Genomic DNA, 21,142 nt, shown 5'->3' with positions numbered 1-21,142 from the left:
ACAGGTGTTGAGATAAAGAAATTTATTAATCTAGAAAATTAATTGTGTAATTTTCAAACAATTTTTTAGTTGATTTTTTGAATTCAAATCATGAAGAGGTAGAAATTTAAAAATCTGATTAGAAGTCTTCTAGTTTAATCTGATTAGAACCCTCCTCCTAAATTTTTAAAAATCTTGTGCTAAATAATTTTTTTAGTGAAAATATATGAACATAAATTAAGTCAATTTAATAGTTGGACCTTCGTTTCATATTTACGAAAATGAAAATAAAATGACACGTCAGTCGGGACAACCAGTTTGAAAAATAATTTCGTTCCAGAGATTTCATATTACGTGGCAATGGCTTATTGCTTTTTCAGACCTCTGGAACACAATTACTTCAAAGGCTCGCGTTAGATTATCAGCAGAAGCAAGAAAAGGCAAAGTAAAACATTATCATAATTCATTTTAGAATAGAATTACAAGTTTCCTTAAACTTTCTGATGAATTGAGTTGTTTCTTAAAGGGGTTTTGCTTAAAACCCCAAGAAAAATTGAAAAAAGAGAAAAGAAAAGTAGAAGAGAAATGGCAGTGACATGTGGATTCATACTGTGGATGGCGAAGATGGTGTGGATAGCTATAAAGGGTTGGGTCTCTTCGTGCTTGATTGTTGCTGATGAACTTGCTTCCTCTTTAAGAACCGGCGATATCGGTCCTCTCAATGTTGGCTGATTGATTCTCCATCTCTGGTTTGTTTTTCAAAACTTGCAGTCCTGTATCTTGTTAAATTTAAATTAGAATGGCTTGAATGAGAATTTTAAATAAGTAGGTAATATTAGATTGAATGGATAGTTCTCAAACTGGAACCTGAGTTGTACTTGCTTGATTCTTGTTTACTGGTCTTGACTCTTGATGATGCGGTTTTTGCTGATCGCTTGATAGGATTGAAAAGAAAAAAAAAAATTGGAGTTGTTGAATTGGCTATGATCTTAAAAGAGATTGTATTGGTGATTGGTAACTTAGGTTTTCTTTGGCATTATTAATGCGAAGCCACGGAGATCAGTTTTGCATAAGTAATTTCATTGCTGCTATTTGAAAATTCCAAATTGAAGTTTAAATCTTATGTTGAAAAGGTTTGAAATTTAGGTGATTACTCTTTTGTTCATTGTCGTCATTGCTAAATTAACCATTTTTACACTGTCATTCACGTCAATGAAAGAATTATCTTGGTTATGCTTCCTTTGTCTCTCGTTATTATACTGTCATTTGTGCATATTAATGTGTTGCTGCCATTAACATGATGGCTTCTGTTTTCCCTTGTACAGTTTGGATTTTGTCTCTGCGTATTTTCAAGTGAGCAATTATTGTTTTAACAAATGGAAAACAGGCCAGTTTTAATGTTGTTTTTGTCAGTGTTCTATCATCTTCCTTTTTCTTTAGCATTTTTCTTGTCTTATCAGTTGTTTGTTCTTATGTTTTTCCAATCTGGGTGGTTTGTTTTCTGTAATTTTTCCAAAAGGGATTGGAACAATTACTAAGTTACTTTAAGGTGATGTTGGTTATGGGTGTTCAGAATCCAATTCGATCCGCTCAATCCGTCTGATCCGTGAAAATCCGATCCGTGGATCTGTGAATTGGATATGGATTGAAAATTTAAAAATCCATAATCAATGGATTGGATATGGATTTACTTCTGTAAATCCGCAAAAATCCGTGAATCCACAAAAAAAAAATAATAATAATTTATATATATATATATATATAAAAATAAATAAATAATTAAATATACAAATATAACTTGTAAAAATTGTAAAACAAAATAAAAGTAAAGTAATATAACGCCAAGTTACCAATAATTTGTAAAGTCATCCAAAAGCAAAGTAACATATCGCCAAGTCACCAACAATTTGCAAACAAAAACCCTAAGCTTCCCCGTCATCACACGCACTAGCAACTGGGGTTGGCAATGGGACAGGATGGGATGGGATTTACCAATTCCAATCCCGTCCTGTATATGCAAGTGGGATGAAAAAGCGTCTCACTCTCGTCCCTATATTTTTTTTGGGACAAAAATATGTCCCGATCTCGTCCCAAAAGAGATGGGATGCTATGGGATCCCATCCCAATTGAAAAATTTTCCATTCTTAGTCGGCAATGAGATGGGATGGGACGAAATTTGCCAATTCCACTCCCGTCCCGTATATGCAAGTGGGATAAAAAAATATTTCACTCTCGTCCCTAAATTTTTTTATGGGACAAAAATACGTCTCAACTCCGTCCCAAATGGGATGAGATCCTACAGGATCCCATCCCGTCCCAAATGGAGGATCCCATCCAATCAGGAAAAATTGTCATCCCTACTAGCAACACCCAATATTGGTTCGATACACTCTCGACACCGATTTGAAGGACGTCGGCCGCACGATTCCAGCGAGAGCAAGCCATCTTTTTCCCCGAGTCCATCGAGCCACTTCACAATCACTGGTTCCAGCCAAACAATTGCACTATTACAACCTTCAAGATTGCCACCTGTACTTCTCCTGGTTCCCATCGTTGACGGCTCCGTAATCACCACTTTTCAATAAGTGCAACAACCCCGGTGAAGGATCAGACTGTGTTTGGTTTCAGAAACTTCGCCATTTCAATTAATTGTGGCTTTATTTAAACAATTAATTTCGGTGTTATATTAATGTATTATTGTAACTTTATTTGAACAATTAATCTTAGTGTGTTATATTTTGAAACTTTAAACGTATTATTTTTGCTTTATTTGAACAATTAATCTTGATGTGCTATATTTTGAAACTTTGAATGTATTATTTTAGTTTTATTTAAACAATTAATTTGTTTAAATTTTATTCAATTTTAAATTTAATTAGTAGTAAAATTATTTTTATATTAGATTTTTTTTTTATTTCATTAGTTCATGGATTGGGGAGAACTAAAAATTTTTAATTTGGAAACTAATGCGCAAAATGGTGGATTGGATATGGATTAAGTTAAATCCGCAGATGTATGGATTGGATTTGGATTGAGTTTAATCAATCCGTGGATTGGATTGGATTAAAAAATTATAATCCGCAAAATTGTGGATCGGATATGGATCGATGTCCAATCCGTAAAATCCAATCCGCAAACACCCCTAATGTTGGTTCAGGAATTTTATTCCTCTGAATCATTAGAGGGCTGAGCTTAATGGATTTACTATTACTTTGCTGTGAAGAATTATTGGATTTTCTGAAGACCGTATCTTGCTTTTCTTTGATAATGACAAAACAGACTCAAGTAGAATTCTCTGTGTTGGCTGGCTGTGTGCAAATTATCTGTCTTGTGCCTTTATAATGAATTTTTTGACTTGCAATTATATTAATTTTCTTCTTGAGTCCACTATCTTAAGAAATTCTATGTTGGGGTATATTATTTCAAAATAGTTAAATAAAAGCAGCAATGTTCCCATGTCTACTGTTTTTGTATTGGTAACCCTCTGCTGTCAAAGGATTTATTTTGGTTTGTATTGTTCTGTTCTACTATTAATTAACATGGTTGGTCAGGGGGTAAAATTTTTGTTAATTTGATTCTCCATAGATTTTCTGTTAATAATATTCTTGTTTGTGAAACTAATTTGATACGCCGAGTTTACAGATAGCTTAGAGGGATTTCATTTTCTTACTGTTTTCCTTGGTTACCTTGACTCTCTTCAAGTCTCTAGTTAGTATTTTTTGTCATCCTCGTCTGAGACAAGTAAGCATGGCAAAAATCATCTGTATTGAGTTACAACTTATGTCAAATCCTATTAGCATATGATTCGGCTAGTTTGTTTAGCATCGGCATTTTAGTAGTAAATTATTGACTAGGTAGTGAGGGGGATAAAACATTTTGTCGTAATAGTATTGTCTTCTTATTGCTGATAGCTAGGAAAAACAATATCATAATGACATTTTAAAAGGTTTTGACTCTTTTAAACTTTTGCATGACTGTTTGTAGTCTGCTCAGAGTCTTTCCAATTTTCTTTCTTCCCCTCCTTCGAATAATAAAGTTTCAGTGTTTATATTTATAGAAAAGATTACCATGTAGGTGAATAACTTGTATTACTATATATTTGATCAGAATACAATCGTACAAATATATAGCTTTACAATGAACTAATTTAGGAAACTATCCTAGCTAATTGACAACTATACACGCAGCTATTCTAGGAAACTAGATCAATTCTAATAACTCTATTTTTGGTATAATTTCCTCTGGTTTGAATTAATATCTTGCAACACTCCCCCTCAAGCTGGCTTGTAGATGTCTTCCATAGCTGGCTTGCTAACTAGTAGTTCAAAATGTCCCTTGTGTAGTCCTTTGGTGAGTAAGTCTACTATCCGTTACAAAGGGAACACAAATTACCCCACTTTCAATTTTCTCCTTGATGAAATGCTTATCAACCTCAATATGCTTAGTTCTATCATGTAGAACTGGATTGTGGGCAATTGAGATGGCAGCTTTGTTGTCACAGTAAATCTTCATGGGAAGAGACACTGGAATCTTTAAATCTTCAAATAGTCTCTTTATCCATATTGCCTCGCAAATTCCATGTGAGAGAGACCCAAATTCTGCCTCAGCACTACTCCGAGCCACAACGTTTTGTTTTTTGCTCCGCCGTGTAACGAGATTTCCTCCAATAAAGGTGCAGTAGCCTGAAGTTGATCGCCTGTCAGTTGAGCTACCAGCCCAATCTGCATCTGTAAAGACTTCAATTTGAAGGTTGTCCCGTTTCCGGAACATAAGACCCTTTCCAGGGGTTCCCTTTAGATATCTTAGGATCCTATAGGTTGCATCAAAGTGTTCTTGCCCTGGTGAGTGCATGAACTGGCTTACCATGCTTACAGCGAAAGCTATATCAGGGCGCGTATGTGACAAGTAGATCAATTTCCCTACTAGTCTCTGAAATTTCTCCCTATCAATCACATCTTCAGCTTTAGCAGGACTAAGTTTTAAGTTGTCTTCCATGGGAGTCTCAACAGCCTTACAACCTAGAAGACCTGTCTCTTTGAGAAGATCAAGGATGTATTTTCTTTGGTTTACAAAGATACCTTCCTTTGATCTTGTAAATTCCATACCAAGGAAGTATTTTAGCACACCCAAGTCCTTGATCTCAAAATCTCGTGCCATTTTCTCCTTGAGATCTACCAACTCTTTAAGATCATCACCTGTTAGAATTATATCATCCACATAGACAATTAGTATTGATATCTTACCTCTCTTCGAGTGTTTATAGAACATTGTATGATCAGCTTGGCTTTGGTGATAGCCATAACTCTTCACAGCCCTTCCAAAACGTTCAAACCACGCCCTTGGAGATTGTTTAAGGCCATATAGGGATTTTTTAAGTCTGCAGACTTTGTTTTGATCGAACACCTTCTCAAATCCTGGCGGTGGACTCATAAACACTTTTTCTTCTAAATTCCCATTCAGAAAGACATTCTTGATATCTAACTGGTGTAATGGCCAGTTATAATTTGTTGCTAAGGATAATAGTACCCGAATGAAATTTATTTTGGCGACAGGTGCAAAGGTTTCTTGGTAATCAACCCCATGTGTTTGAGTAAATCCTTTAGCCACGAGTCTGGCTTGAAAGTTCTCTATACTTCCATCCGCCTTGCACTTCACTATAAACCCCCATTTGCACCCAACTGTTTTTTAATTCATGGGGAGGTCAACAACTTCCCATGTCCCACTTTTCCTCAGAGCATTTATCTCTTTCATCACTGTTGATTTCCAATTAGGATCATTAAGTGCTTCTTGAATGTTTCTTGGCACATGCAGGTTAGAGATTTTAGATATAAAGCATTGTATTTTTTTGAGAGTTTACCATAGGATAGATATTTGGACATAGGATGAGAAGTACAAGAGCGTTTTCCTTTTCTAATTGCTATTGGAATATCATGATCATTAGAATTGACATCAGGCATAAGATCGATGGTAGGTTCAGATATTTCATCATGGTTAGGAACAAGATTATGTGAGGAAGTATCTAGAGTACTTGTATTTCTTTCAGATTCTTCACTTAGGGTGTCTGGTTGGCCCTGTGCTAAAGGGATAGTCGGTCTCTTACTACTTGTATGGTTCCTCCTTGAATAAGTAAAAAGCTCTCTATCTTGTTTCTTGAGAACAGAAGGTAGTATTTCTCCCCCTGTCGCGGTCTCAGAAGTGTTTGGCAAAATAGTCTTGGTATCACCAGTTTCAAAAACAACATTAGGAATAGCAATTTTCTTTTTATTAAAAAACTCATTTTGAGGTATATGTTTAGTAATGCAATCTACGGTTTTAGGCAGGGATTGGAAATAACATCCCAAAAATTTCCTTCTTCTCCTATGTTCTCCCCCTGAAGAGAATTTTTTTGAAAAAAATGTTGATTTTCCAGAAAAAGTGATATCCATAGAAACAATAGTTTTCCTAGTTTTTGGATTAAAACACTTATATCCTATCTTATTCAATAAAAATACATTTTTCACCCCTTGGATTGAGTTTAGACCGGTTTTTATTAGGTATATGAACATAAGTTGTACATCCAAAAACTTTCAGAGAAAGATTAGATTGAATTCGTGATTCAGGAAAATATTTTTTAAAAACTTCAAGTGGTGTAATGTAGTTTAGAACGCGGATGGGCATCCTATTAATTAGATAGGATGTAGTTAAAACCACTTCACCCCAAAGATATTGAACATTCATAGAAAACATAATAGCACGAGAAACTTCAAGTAAATGTTTATTTTTACGTTCAGCAATATCATTTTGTTGAGGTGTATCAACACAAGTAGTTTGATGGTGAATACCTTTTTCTGCAAAAAAAGTTCTAAGATTTTGCTTAAAATATTCAGTTCCATTATCGGTATGCATAATTTCGGTTTTAGTTTGAAAGTGGTTTTCAATCATCAAGTAAAATATTTTAAATAAGTTCTGAACCTCAGATTTTTCCGTCATTAAACAAACCCAGCATAGGTAAGTGTGATCATCAATAAAAGTCACAAACCTTTTTTTTCCTGAAGAAGTATTAATTTTTGAAAGACCCCAAATATCATTATGGATTAAATAAAAAGGCTTCAAGGCTTGATAAGGCCTTGAAGGATAGATAGTTCTATGACTTTTTGATAAAATGCAGTTTTCACAATGGAATTCAAAACAATTCAAACCTTTAAATAAACTAGGAAATAATTTTTTAAGATAAGGAAAACTAGGATGCCCTAGCCTATGGTGCCAAAGCATAATTTGATCCTTAACCCGAGTAGAGCTGATACTACTAAAGCCATAAGCTTCTTTGTGCCGTGGCTTATTGCAGCGATCACACCAAACGCGAGACTTTTCATCAGGTTTCTTTGTAGCAGTTCGGCCAGCATTAATACTAGCAGCAAGGGCCGAGTTTCAATAGTGTTTCTGAGATTCCTTTTGCCAAGCATGACAAGACGCCGACTCTCCTCATGGCATACCTCAGAAAACACTTCTCCAATAGAGGGAAGCGGCTGCCTCCCAACAATCCTGCCTCTAACTTCATCAAACTCCATGTTAAGACCAATGAGAAATTTGAAAATATGGTTATCCTCCACCGTTTTCTTAAAGTGTTTACAATCTTCAGAAGATTTCCACTCATAATCATTAAATAGGTCTAAATCTTGCCAAAGTTGTTTCAAGGAATTAAAATACTTAGTGACAGTATCCTCACCTTGACGGATTTCTCCGAGTTTCAGAGTTAACTCATATACCTGAGATTGATTTCTCAAGTCAGAACACATTTGGTTAATGTTGTCCCAAAGCTCCTTGGCCATGTACACATATAGTTGGAGCTTATGTCGTCCTCCATAGAGTTCACCAACCAAGTCATTACCATCGAGTTCTCAGCATCCCATGTTGGATAGGTTGCATCATCAGCCGCAGGCTCCTTTGTCTCTCCAGTCAAACACCCAATCTTGCCCCGACCACGGATATACATGTGCACAGATTGAGACCAATGCAGGAAATTTTCTCCATTCAGTTTAATGGTAGTGATCTGAATGGATTGAGATTCTGTGGTCGAAGCCTGGGTTTTAGGCGGTGCAGCAGCAGGTGTTGGATGGCTTGCAGAACCATTCTGGGCTGTTCAAGGGTGCTTGTAGACTCGGAAACAATGCCGGACATGATGAAGAGGTAGGACTGATTTTAGGGTAGAAAAGAAAGTAGGAGACCGGCTAGGTTTTCTGCAGGTAAGAGAAAGGGCAGAACAGCAATAGGGTTTCCAGGAATTAAAGGAATTCCTGCTCTGATACCATGTAGGTGAATAACTTGTATTACTGTATATTTGATCAGAATACAATAGTACAAATATATAGCTTTACAATTAACTAATTTAGGAAACTATCCTAGCTAATTGACAAGTATACACGCAGCTGTTCTAGGAAACTAGATCAATTCTAATAACTCTATTTTTGGTATAATTTCCTCTGGTTTGAATTAATATCTTGCAACAGTCTCATTATTGCAACGACCACAGTCTGGCTAGCAAAGCCACCAGTAAATTTAACTATTCAACAGCAAAACCTAGTCAAACCAGAAACGACTCCTTGAGTCTAACTCAGGCTTGTCTTCGCATTAGTAAAAGACCTGAAGCAGAGTTAATGTATATTCTTAAAAGTTTATTTACATCACAGGGAAAAACTTATTTTGTTTTCATTTCTACTTCTTGTCACCCTATAGTTAGATTGCTTTCCCAAATTGCTGATTTAACTGATATCCCACTGGAATATTCAAGTTAGTTTCTTCAACTTGGCAGCAGATAATGGAAAACCTTACAAAGCAGAAAAGGAGCGTTTGATATGGACTGTGAAGATCCAGAGCCATTTCTAATTTAGTCAACAGATGTTGTCTACAGAATGGCAATTGGTTTTTATGGTCAGAACCGAGAATGCCGTATGTGAAACTGTTTGTGCTATATCTTTTCCTGCTCAATCTTTGTGATTGTTTTTCTATACCCAGTTTCATATCAAGTCTTGAACTTTAACTAAATATACCAGAAAGCTATGTGGTTTATTCACCTTTTTTTATAATTAGTAGACGTATGAATATCATTCCTGCATATTATTGAGCTGGTAAAATGGTACAGAAAAAATAAATTCCTAGTTGTTTCTAAATATCTGAAATAGGCGGCGGTTGGATTTAGTCTGTTTCTTTTTTTCTTAATTGTTTAACTTTCTCCCATGGGTCTAAGCATGTGTTTCATACATCAAACTGTGCTATATACAGAAGTCATGCTACAAAAGGTGCTTTAAGATTAGTTTAAACTCTAGAGTTGCACCCTGTTGATTATCATAAATTTTTGTTGTGGTCTTATGATCATAGCAATGATACAACTTTCAGTCAAGTAGGTGCATTTTTAGCATGCCGTATAGGTTAAATGTGGTTTTCACATCCTATCAAAATCATGAATATAGGTAGCATACAATTTTATTTGGATGTAATGTAGGGCGTTTTCATTTGCTTAAACGGGCATTTTTCTATATTCTAAAATGATTTGGTGCAAGATGTCAAGTACTTGAAGATTATTGTACCATAAAACCATTCATGTGACTAATCAGACTGCATCAAGGCATTTCGCTCTTGCAGCATGTGTTTAGTTACTCTGTATTATTAAATTAAAGGCAAACATCATTGTCTAATTTCAATTTTATATTTTAAAACCAGTGAACATCCGCACTAAGAATTTTTATAGAATTGAGGTCCTAAATCTTTTTATTGACTAATATCCATTGTCTAAATATCATGGGAAATTCTCAAATTGTTGTACGAAGCTTTGTCAATGACGGCCATTGGGTTTGAAGCCCAACCCAATTGGAGTTCTTTGCAATTCCCGTTCTGGAAAAGTGGATGGAGATGAGTGTATCTCGTCAAACTCTCGAGTAGGAGTAGAGATCTTGCTTTCTAGTAGGGATGGGCATTTTGTCGGTTCGCTTCGGATAGTAAGAACCGAATGGTTTGAACTTAATCAAACTAAAAAATAAATCGATTTAATGTAAAATTAAAAAAGAAAAAAGAAAAACTATCTTATATTAGTTGCACAAAACATAAATGATTAGTAATTGCAATTGAATTGGACTAAAAAAAACATCAATTTTAGGTAAACTGTCAAAAAATTTGGTTAACATCGGATTTGATTTGATTTAGTTTTTGGACAAAATCAAACCGAATAAATGTACGAATGTTAAGCTTCGTCATAAATGTCTATCTCTCTACTTTCAACTTCGTAAAATGTTGTCAACCTTGAGGACATGGGTTCAGGTCCCAGAGCATGGCTAGGGACTTGCCTCCTGTATAATGGGAGTTAGTTGACTCTTCACATTGGGGTAGGATCGATTTTCCTTCAATATTAATAGTGAGGGTAAATTTCCTTCTAGTTTAGTGAGGATTGATATTTACACTGTGCTGTAATAAAATTATTCATGACAAGTCCCAATAGATTTCTAATTATAAATATCAGGATTGTAATATATCAGTGTATCAAAAAACTTCGTAAAATATTGAGCTCCGTCATAAATGTACGAATTTAAACTTCCAAAGATCTCAAATTATAATAATTGTACAAATGTTACAACCCCATGAGATTTTTAAGTTCGAGGTACAAAAAATGCCCATCAAAATCATGGTAAGTGTCCTTAGTAGGAAATTCAAAAGAGGAGAACAACGAAGTGGGGCATGAGGCAGCTCAGCCACGACATGGTATAGTTGTTAAATTAGCCTAAAATCGGTGCATGGTGGTCCTCCTCCACAATTATCAAATGTCCATTTCAATCTGCTGTTTGGGCTACATCTTATTTATGCCTTATGGTTTGTACCGGTTTTTATTTATTTTATTTTCTTTTCTTTAATTCCTCATTATTTTGCCCTACTTTATCTTTTGTACTCTTCTATCGTCATTATTTGTTAAAAGGTTTGGCTGTGACAGTGGCGCAACAAGTTTAATTTGAATAATAATACATATTAGATTTTTATGTTTTAAATTTTATCATATTTTATACATGGATTACGGAGTTCATTGGATGATATATATAAAAAAAATTACTTAAATTTATGTTTATTTTAGTCATTATATGATGAAATAATATTTTAATAATGATAGTGTATCAATCGCATTGCCTCTGCTTTTAAAACTCACAATACACTTACAATTTATCAAAAACTTTACTTTTTTTTTTGTCCGACCAGTCACTGTAGTAGCATAGTAGAAATAAATTGTTTTAAGTAGCTAATTATAAGAAAGTCATTCTCAATCTAATTTTTGCATAAGAATTTATAGCTGCTATAAGCTATAAAGTAGAAACTAATCCGTATGATAATTAGCCGCTTACACCTTTTATGTAGAGTCTTAATCAAATTTTTGCATAACAATTTGCTTTCTTATGCTATAAAATTAAAAACAACCGAGTATCACCCAATCATCGTCTCTAAGCTTACATGCCATTGAATACTCTTAAGTTTATTATAAAAATGACATTAGACATTATAAATTTTTTATTCCGAATGATATGTTATTAATTGAGTGGTTGGTAATTTTTTACAAAATTCAAGTGAATTAATCATATTATCTCACCGACCAATTGCTAAAAAAAAATTAAGATATTTAGCACTACTCTAACATAATAGAGCACCATTGGCTTGCCTCCTAAACTCATTCATATAATTATTTACCAGTATTCTTGATTTTATTTTATTTTTCTGATTAAGGCATGACTAAAACATGATTAAGACATGGTGTTGCGCATTCAAGTCATAACTCAATTGAGCAAGTGGTGAGTATTACCCGAACTTTAGTTGTCAAGAAGTTTATGACTTGGCCATTTAATCATTATGAAAAATAAATATATATAATAAATGATCCAACAACCGTTTTGGAATTTGCATTATCAATCGAATTTGGTATCATGATCACCTTCTTTTCAAACAAAAAATGTAGAAAAATAAAATTCTTTTCCAAAATAGAACTCATAGATACTTAAAATTCATTGTACTTTTTGTCACTAAGTTTTACTTCTCTTAAAACAATGCCAATGTGTTTCACCTCTATTTCTTTATTTAAAGGACAAGGGTTGTTAACTGAAGTATATTCCCAAATTTTGAACTCATATTTTTCTTTTTCATTTTTTCATTTAAACATTTTTTTTTTCTAATTTTCTTGAAACTTCTTTTTACATGCATGCTTTTCTGTAATAGGAGCTAATTGATGGGAGCAAATGAGTTAAACAAATAGATAATGAACCAGAAAAAGCAGATCATCACTTATTAAGATGAAGTGGGTTGGTAGTTTGAATGGTCAAAAGTGGGCAAACATTGTTTGTATGAGCATCTTGCTAGCTGGGCTGCCAATAGCATAAATACAAATTATGACAACCATCAAGCGAATCAAACAAGCTGAAAATCTAACTAAAGAATTTAAAATAGTTCATAGTAAATCAATTTTAACTTACTTCAATTCAATTTCAAATTGTTAGAAGCAAATAAAATTGTTAATTATGTGATTAAACTATGTAAGAGATTTTTTTTTTTTCAATACTAACATTTACAATGAAGGCTACTGAGATTAATCCAAACAATTTAAATCGGAGCAAAATAACTCATCACATGTGGCTCATTATCCTTCACTCTAAAACAAAGCAAAGGATAACACAAAATAACCTGACTTTCGATCTAAAAAATAAAAGAAGTATTGATAATAACATGGAAATTTCATCGTTCATACGTTGCCCTCAATTCTTTCTTTGGCAATTTTTAATTTAGCTGAAAACCAAACACTGAAATATCACCATCATATCGACCAAATTAAACTCGTAAAATTTCTCAGTACCTGGTGTACTACTAGTGTGGTTTTTTAAGCATTAGTCAATTGTATTTAATAAGCCATCAATGGGCCGGTCAGAAGAGCCAACTCTGGTGGGTGGTGGAGCCTGTTGCAAAAGAGCCGATGAGTTTCCTTCTATGGAGGTCAAAACCATTGCGTGCATATTTCTGTTGACTTTGACTCATTGGGCCATTATATTTCTGTTGTAAATTACTCCGAACGTTGATGGATTTCTATAATGTATTGTTTTGCTGTATTGTCGGCTAATTAATGAAATTATTATTTTGCTTAAAAAAGAAATTATCTATTTTTCTAAAACAGTACATTAACTTGTAGCAGATCTAGAAAAATAAATTTACTGAGGGTTAAATTAGATAATAACAAAATACAAAAATTAAAACTTTAAATATATAAAAATTTGCTTATACATTCATAATTATTTTTTATGTATTTTCATATTTTGAAAATGTTATTTAATTAATTCATTATCAATACTATTAAATATATCATTTCTTACATAGATAATTAAATTATTATTCATCACATAGATGACTCTTTACGAATTTCGTTGTTGAAAATACTTTTTTTTACTATTGATATGAACACAAAAAGAATTAATCTTATTTTTTTAATAAAAAATAATTTGGCTTGCGAGCTATTATTGTTTTTAATTAAGTGTTGGTTCTTATAATTTTTAGAAATTAAAGTTTAAATTTTATGAATTTATAAATTTATAGAGTTATTTTAATATATTTAAAGAGATTAAAAATAATTTTCCTTCTTTTTGATTGTTTTATTTTTTATTTTTTTACCAGCTCCTGAGTCCTGACAGTCACATGCAGGTCCCCCACCGCATTAACTAGCTAGAGACCTGATCACATTTAATACCCAATGGAAGTTCATCCCCGTGTATCCTAATAAGTTTCCAACGCAAATTTTGTTTATGTATTTCTGCTTTGGAGTTCTGACAAAGAAAATCAACAACACACCATATGCAATCTGCAAAGATTATCCTCATAAATTGAGACAAACTCCAAAACAACTTTTTAAACTCTGGCCCCATGCAACCATGAATATCATAATCATCAGCTCACCACTTCCCAAGTTCCAACTCAATTGAAAGCTCTCTCTCACCAATTTCCCGTTCCCATTTCTTTTTAAATCTTCCTTTTCATCTAAGCCTTCCCACCAATTCCAGAGTGCACCCAATCCCACCCTGGAATCCTCACTCAAAAGCAACCCAAAAGCCAAAAATCTCTCAACAAAGAAAGCATCACAATTTCAAGAGCATCAAGAAAGCACTTAAATCAAAATCTTTTTTTATTCATTCATGGGTTGCACAGCTTCAAGACCCAACGCCCTTCCCACCGGAAACCACCATCATTACAACTCACAAAACAACCCTTCTCATTCTTATTCTTTGGCATCAGCAACAAATTCAACTATTGCTTCTTCAAATTCACCAAGAACAATTAGCACTACTAAATCTCTCTCATTACAAACTCAAGCTCCATTGGTCCATCACCCGCCTTCGAGAAAAGGTGACACTCACCATCTTGTCTCTTTAACCTCCACCACCTACGGCTCTCTCCTCCTCATTGACCGCTTCAACGGCCAGGATTCCCCTGATCAGATTATGCCAACAACAACGGCAGCAAACCCAGTTGAGCCGTCATCATTGTCCCCTGATTCTGTCATCAACACCTGGGAGCTCATGGACGGCCTTGATGATGATGATGATGATGGTGTTGTTGTTGATGATGATATTAACTTTCACAAGGCTGATGCTTGGGGATCAGTGAAAGTTTCCCCGTCAACAACAAAGCCACTGTGGAAGCACTTATCTGAGGAATCACTGCTGTCAAAAATGGACCCGAATGTTGCTTCAAGTTATAGAAGAGCATTGTCTTCGAGGCAACTGGGTTATAATAATAATAATCATCATCATCATCAACATCGCCCAACAAAAGAATCTAACAATAAGATTGTGATATATTTCACAAGCTTGAGAGGAATTCGGAGGACCTATGAGGATTGTTGTTCAGTAAGAATGATATTCAAGAGCTACAGAGTTGGAGTTGATGAAAGAGACATTTCAATGGACTCAAGTTACAGAAAAGAATTGCAAGACTTGCTCGGAGTTGAAGGAAAAGCAATCACTTTGCCACAAGTTTTTATTAGAGGAAAGCACATTGGGGGTGCTGAGGAGATTAAGCAGCTTAATGAAACTGGAGATTTGGCTATGCTTTTGAAGGGGTTTCCGGTTGTAAATGCTGTGTCTGTTTGTGAGAGCTGTGGGGACGCAAGGTTTGTGCCTTGTTCACATTGTTGTGGGAGTAGAAAAGTGTTTGATGAAGAAGATGGTCAGCTGAGGAGGTGTACAAATTGCAATGAAAATGGCTTGATCAGGTGCCCTGCCTGCAGCTGTTGCTGATTCATTGAATGAATTTTGGGTATGAAATTTATTTTGTTTCGAGTGAGTTTGTCTTGTGTATCGTCACATGGGTAAATTTCGTATTACATTTATTGTAAATTTCGAATCACATTTATTATAAATTCACTATCTTTAAGTTATTTCTTTGATTTTTGAAAATTTAAATTATCCTTATTTTTGTTTATTATTTTTAAAAAGAAGGAAAAAAAATAAAGTAGGTGACTAAATTTTTTATTTAAAAAAATAAAGGGTAAATTAAGATTTTCAAAAATAAAAGAATTGATATAAAGATATTCAATTTATGAGGGAATAATCAAAAATTAACCCTTATTTCATATTATTTGTTGAGTGTTTACCAGTCAATTTAATTTTTAGGTGAAGCGATTAACTAATGGGATAGTAGAACTGAGAACTAAGTTGTCAAGTTTTGATTTTTCTTGCACTTTTAATGTGAGGGAGCCTGTTAAGATTGTCAATCTAACAAGTTTATTGTCGTGGTGTGGCTTATTTTTGTTCATTGCCTCCAGAGCAGCTGAAATTAGAAGTGATATTTTTATGGTTTTTTTTTGTTAACCTTTCCTTGTTTCTCTATTGTGAGAATGAAATGTGTTCATGCTGCATTATGTTTTTACTTTACATCAGGTATTTATGCTCTATGATGAAATTGTTGGGATTATATGCTTTTTAAATTATATTGATTTATTTATTTTCTGATTAATAAAATATTTGAGATAAAATATTTGAGATATTTTTTAAAAATTCTTAATTGTATAAATATTTTGAATAAGGTCTGTTTTATCATATTATATGTATTTATGTGGTCATCATATAAATTCACAAAAAATATAAATATAAGTTATCTTCTGATTAAATAAAAAGAAATTATCAGCCATATACCCTTAAATGACACCCGTATTAAACGTGTTACAATACTTTTCAAGTGTATCACTCGTATACCTTAAGTTGACAAAATACTTCTGCCGTCCACCAATTCGTTAACTTTCGTTAGAAAGTTAACAGAATTGTGGTAAATTGACTATTTCGCCCTTGAAACTCCAAATGATGTAAAAAGATAAATTTACCTAAAAAATTAACGTAAATTTTTAATATACAATTTTTTTTTTATTTTTTTAATTAATAATATATTTTTTATTAAAAAATATGAATTATTAATGGTACATATTATTAACAATTATCCTTAAAAAAATATTCATATTTTACCGCAAAAAATCATTAACAACATATTATTTACAATTATACATATTATACCATAAAAATTTTCAGTTGGAGCTTGGAGGAGTAGATCTTCAAAAAATTAGGTTAAATTTTGGAGCAGTAGATTCGGTTGTAAAGTAGCTTTTTTTTAGCAATTATTAACAATTATCCGATAAATGGGATGACATGTCATTTTTATCAATATATATCATATGACATGTCAGTTTTTACTAGGTAAATGGGATGACATGTCTTTTTAAAAAAAAAGACTAAATTACCCTTATGATGTAAGTGCTTGCAAACGACAGTTAACGGATTGGTGGATGACAGAAGTGTTTTGTCAACTTAGGATATATGAGTGATATACTTGAAAAGTGTTGTAGCACGTTTGATATTGGTGTCATTTAAGGATACATGACTGATAATTTCCGTTAAATAAATTAAGTTCGCAGTTGATAAATAAAGTTGGGGGCTCTATTTATGTTTAGACTGTCGTAAATTTATTAAATGATTTGTCTTAATCATGTATGAATTTACTGATATAGTTTAACTACATTGAATTGGATCACATATGAGATTTAATTAACCTTGAACTGATTGTCAGACTTATTAAATCTCATAGGCATTGATTTTATTTCAATTTCAATCTTGAATTAATTATAGTTTCATGTTTGTGATTATCATTTCATTTGAGTTACCAATGGGCGCTACGTACATTTTTAGTCAAGATTACTCGGTATCTTGGTTGAAGCAATTATGAGCAATGAGATTATAGATTAACAATATAGAATTTGTACAACACATCTCTTGACGGGTTTTCGATATTTGATTATAGAATTATCTGGCCAAAGTATGTCACCATAATTAGTATGTTGAAAATGATCATTAGGGAAAATTAATAAGTGTCAAGGAATAAGATGTAATTAAATTGATTGGATAGTTGAGATATTAATTTAATTAACAATGTGATACAAAGAATTATTCAGTAAAGAAATCAATGTGGCATAGGTCGAATTATTATTCGAAAACACTATCCTAGATAACATACAATTATGGAGGTCAGTTCCAATCTTTTAGTGGTGTAAATTTGAAACTAAATAATTGAGTTAGTTTAATTACATGCCTAATTATTGTAGCCACTATTGTAGGGGTGCTCGCATATTGGATTTTGCGGATTAAACATCAATTCATATCCAATTTATGATTTTGCGGATTGTAAATTTTCAATCCAATCCAATTTACGGATTGACGAATTCAATCCAAATACAATCCATACGTTTGTGGATCGGATGCAGATTTGACACAATTTATATCCAATCCACCATTTTGCAGATTGGTCTGCAGATTAAAATTTTTTAATTATGTTCCTTCTACAAACTAATTAAATAAAAATATCTAATATAAAAATAATTTTACTACTAATCAAATTCAAAATTGAATAAAATTTAAATAAATTAATTGTTTAAATAAAGTTAGAATAATACATTTAAAGTTTCAAAATATAACATAGTAAAAAAAAATCTCATTTGTTTAAATCAATACATGAAAATTAACTAAGATTATAAAAATTAACTAAAATTAACTGTTTAGAAGGCTATTTGTTTATTTAATTATTCAATTATTTAATTATGTTTATTATATATTATTATCGGATAAGATATGTATAGTGTTAAGGTAATTATATTTTAATTTATTTATTTATTAGTAAGTAGTAATGCCACATTTGCAAGTTTTATTTTTTAATTTAATATATATATACATTTTTTTTTGGGATTCGCGAATTTTTTGGATTTACAAAAGATAATGCATATCCAATCAACTGATTACAAATTTTTAAATTTTTAATCTAATTTGATCCACCAATCTACATATTGGATTTTTACGAATCGCATTTTTGCAGATCGGATGGATTGAGCAGAGTAGCCACAATATACAAATCAAAGAAAAAAGATTTTTTCTCTCTAACTTTGCGAGAAAAATTATTCTCTTACTAGTTGTTTTTAGTAGTGATAAAAGTACCCACACGTCAAGTACAAATAAAACTTAAGTCATAACCTGGAAGATCATTAGTGACGGGTCGTGATCTAAGAATATTGATAGTGATAGATCGTGGTCTGAGAGCCTAGATTACTATCGTGGTCTGAGAGCCTAGATTACTTCAGCGAAAAAGCAAAGGTACGATTTCAATAATATGATAATTTTATATATTGTATGAAAATTTTAATCCAAATATTTCTGTTGTAAAATATTTTTTAAACCAACAATTGGTATCAGAGCGATTTCATATTAATATATAGAGTTACTGTATGAAATCAATCTCTTGTATTATGTGTATATGATGAGTGGCACAAATTTTATATATTATTTTATTATGTTAATGAATATAATTATTGAGCATATTGATAATTATCTCAAATCCTGCTTAGATATTTCTTTTTATTATTTTTATAGATTTGTAATAAGAGAGGTGGTCAATTTTCACCATGTTTCTCTCTTGATTATTTTAATTCATTATTCTCAAATTTCTATTTATATTATCCAATTAATAGCCAATAATGGGCTTGAATCCAATATATATACATTTGAATTTTTCTGCCCAAAACCCAAATACTTTGGCTAAACCATAAAATAGTGAAAATATAAGGGTGCCATGAGATATAAACCCAAAACCCTAAATCACTTGTTTTTCTTTCATCTGCCACCAACATATCCTGTTGGACTTAAATGCAACAAAATCTCAAACTTTGGTAGAAAACATATATTACTAAGACAATAGTGTCTAGCGAAAAAAAAATCCAATAGAAACCCTACACCCCTTTATGCTTTTCGCTGCCAATTCCAGAGACACTGCCGTTTCTTCTCCTTGCCGCCGTCAACTGTTCTTTGTTTTCTTGGGTTCTTTACATTATTTTATAAAAAAAAAAATATTTACAAGAACTCCTATACCATAAATGGCTTACAAAGAATCTAAGAACCATGAATTAAAATAATCAAGAGAGAAACATGGTAAAAATTGACCACCTCTTTTGTTACAAATCTATAAAATGAATATAAAGAAATATCTAACTATGAATTAAGATAACCATCAATATGCTCAATAATTATATTCATTAATATAATGAAATAATATATAAAATTTGTGCCACTCATCTTATACAGATAATACAAGAGATTGCTTTCACAAAGTAACTCTAATATATGAGATCGCTTTGATACCAATTGTTGGTTTAAAAAATATTTTGCAGCTAAAATATTTGTATTGCAATTCTCATACAATATATAAAATTACCATAATATAGAAATTGTACCTTTACTTTTTCGCTGAAGTAATTTAAGTTCCCAGACCACGATATGTTATCGTCAATCTTCCTAAATCACGATCCGTCACTAAGGATCTTTCAGGTTATGACTCAAGTTTAATCTACACTTGCTGTGCGGATGCCTTTATCACTAGTAAAAACAACTAGCAAGAGAAAATTTTTTCTCTCAAAGTTAGAGTGAAAAAAATATTTTTTTCTCTGATTTGTATATTATGGCTACTCTGTCCTTTTAGAGAAAACAAGCTATTTTATATCTCTATTTGGTGGAAACTCTAAGCTCCTTATTTTTTTCCTTTTTTAATTCTATTAAATCAAATTTGATTTAAATAAAAAAATAAGAGAGAAACCAAAGGTGGCGTTACACTTGTTCTTGTTATAGGGATCCACCTTGTAAAAATAACACAAGACCCTTTATACACAAGCATATTAAAAGGAGCCTCCCACTAAATAATATATTTAAATTTTTAACCTAAATAACTAGTTATCTTACTTATCAATCCAGTAGTAGCGCAATCAATTTAGGGATGACAATATTTTCTGGACCCGGCCTGGACCCGGACAAACCCGAAAATCCAAAACCTGGACTCGTATATCTTTATTTTTATATTAAGTTTTAAAACTATTTTAAGTTATAAATAGAGAAGTTAAAAAAAAATCATGTGCCCTAATTTGCAAATTGCAATTCACAGCCGCATCGCATGTTTCCTCTTCCCTTCATCAAATCTTCATTGTCGTCACTCTCATCACTTCGCCACCTTGTCCTTCGCAGTTGTGTTCACTATCATCATCGTCATCAGCCGTCTCTCTAGTCTTCTCTGTCGCGATTGGTGACGATTGTGATACGGGTTGAAGTTGCACGCAGATCATGGGAGGAAACGTTGGGTTAGATGCTTTGGAGGATTATTTATTATTATTATTATTTTTTGGGTGTCGTTGGGAGCTTTGGTTGTGTGGAATGGTAAGGCCCAAAGATTCCTTTTACACTAAAAGTTTGTCTCTGTGATAACTTGCGGGTGAAGCTTAGGGAGAACCATAGGCAGATTTGGGTGTGAGTATTCATATGTCTATTGTCGTTGTGTGTTCATCTGTTTGTAGTTAGAAATTTAGAGCTGTAAGAAATAATTGAAGATGATTGTTTTCTACAGCTGAAATCCAATCCAGGTTCGACACCCGGAATCCGGAAACCCAATTTTTTTCGGGTTCAACCCGTACCAGACCCGGAGTCGAAAAAATCAGGTTTATATCCGGGTTCGATAAAATAAAATTGGCATTCGGGTCCGGAACCGAGAAGGCCAAACCTGGACCCGCACTCGAATTTTGCCATCCCTAAATCAATTAATTTAGTTAACT

General features: G+C 32.8%; 2 protein-coding genes across 3 annotated transcripts; both read left to right on the top strand.

Annotated features, from left to right (window-relative positions):
• Positions 1 to 348: 348 nt before the first annotated feature.
• On the top strand, positions 349 to 9,070 carry LOC102610363 (uncharacterized). Of its 2 annotated transcripts, none has more exons than XM_006492454.4 (2): positions 349 to 728; positions 8,771 to 9,070. In XM_006492454.4, exon 1 carries the CDS (start codon positions 565 to 567, stop codon positions 709 to 711), a length of 147 nt encoding a protein of 48 aa, XP_006492517.2. In that variant the 5' UTR covers positions 349 to 564; the 3' UTR covers positions 712 to 728; positions 8,771 to 9,070. The 2 variants fall into 2 exon arrangements, with proteins under 2 accessions (XP_006492517.2, XP_006492518.2); XM_006492455.4 differs by having other exon boundaries at positions 367 to 728; positions 8,768 to 9,070.
• Positions 9,071 to 13,813: 4,743 nt separating this feature from the next.
• LOC102610856 (uncharacterized protein At5g39865) lies at positions 13,814 to 15,397 on the top strand. Its single transcript, XM_006492456.4, has one exon. The coding sequence runs from the start codon at positions 14,154 to 14,156 to the stop codon at positions 15,255 to 15,257; it is 1,104 nt and encodes a 367-aa protein (XP_006492519.2). The 5' UTR covers positions 13,814 to 14,153; the 3' UTR covers positions 15,258 to 15,397.
• Positions 15,398 to 21,142: the final 5,745 nt, after the last annotated feature.

The sequence above is a fragment of the Citrus sinensis genome, chromosome 9 (assembly GCF_022201045.2).
Source record: "Citrus sinensis cultivar Valencia sweet orange chromosome 9, DVS_A1.0, whole genome shotgun sequence".
NCBI lineage: Eukaryota > Viridiplantae > Streptophyta > Magnoliopsida > Sapindales > Rutaceae > Citrus > Citrus sinensis.
This window is presented reverse-complemented; position numbering and strand designations above follow the sequence as displayed.

What these genes read in the sequence shown, in the direction of transcription:
- LOC102610363 (XM_006492454.4), top strand. Translation starts at nt 565, where the DNA reads ATGGCAGTGACATGTGGATTCATACTGTGGATGGCGAAGATGGTGTGG.
- LOC102610856 (XM_006492456.4), top strand. Translation starts at nt 14,154, where the DNA reads ATGGGTTGCACAGCTTCAAGACCCAACGCCCTTCCCACCGGAAACCAC.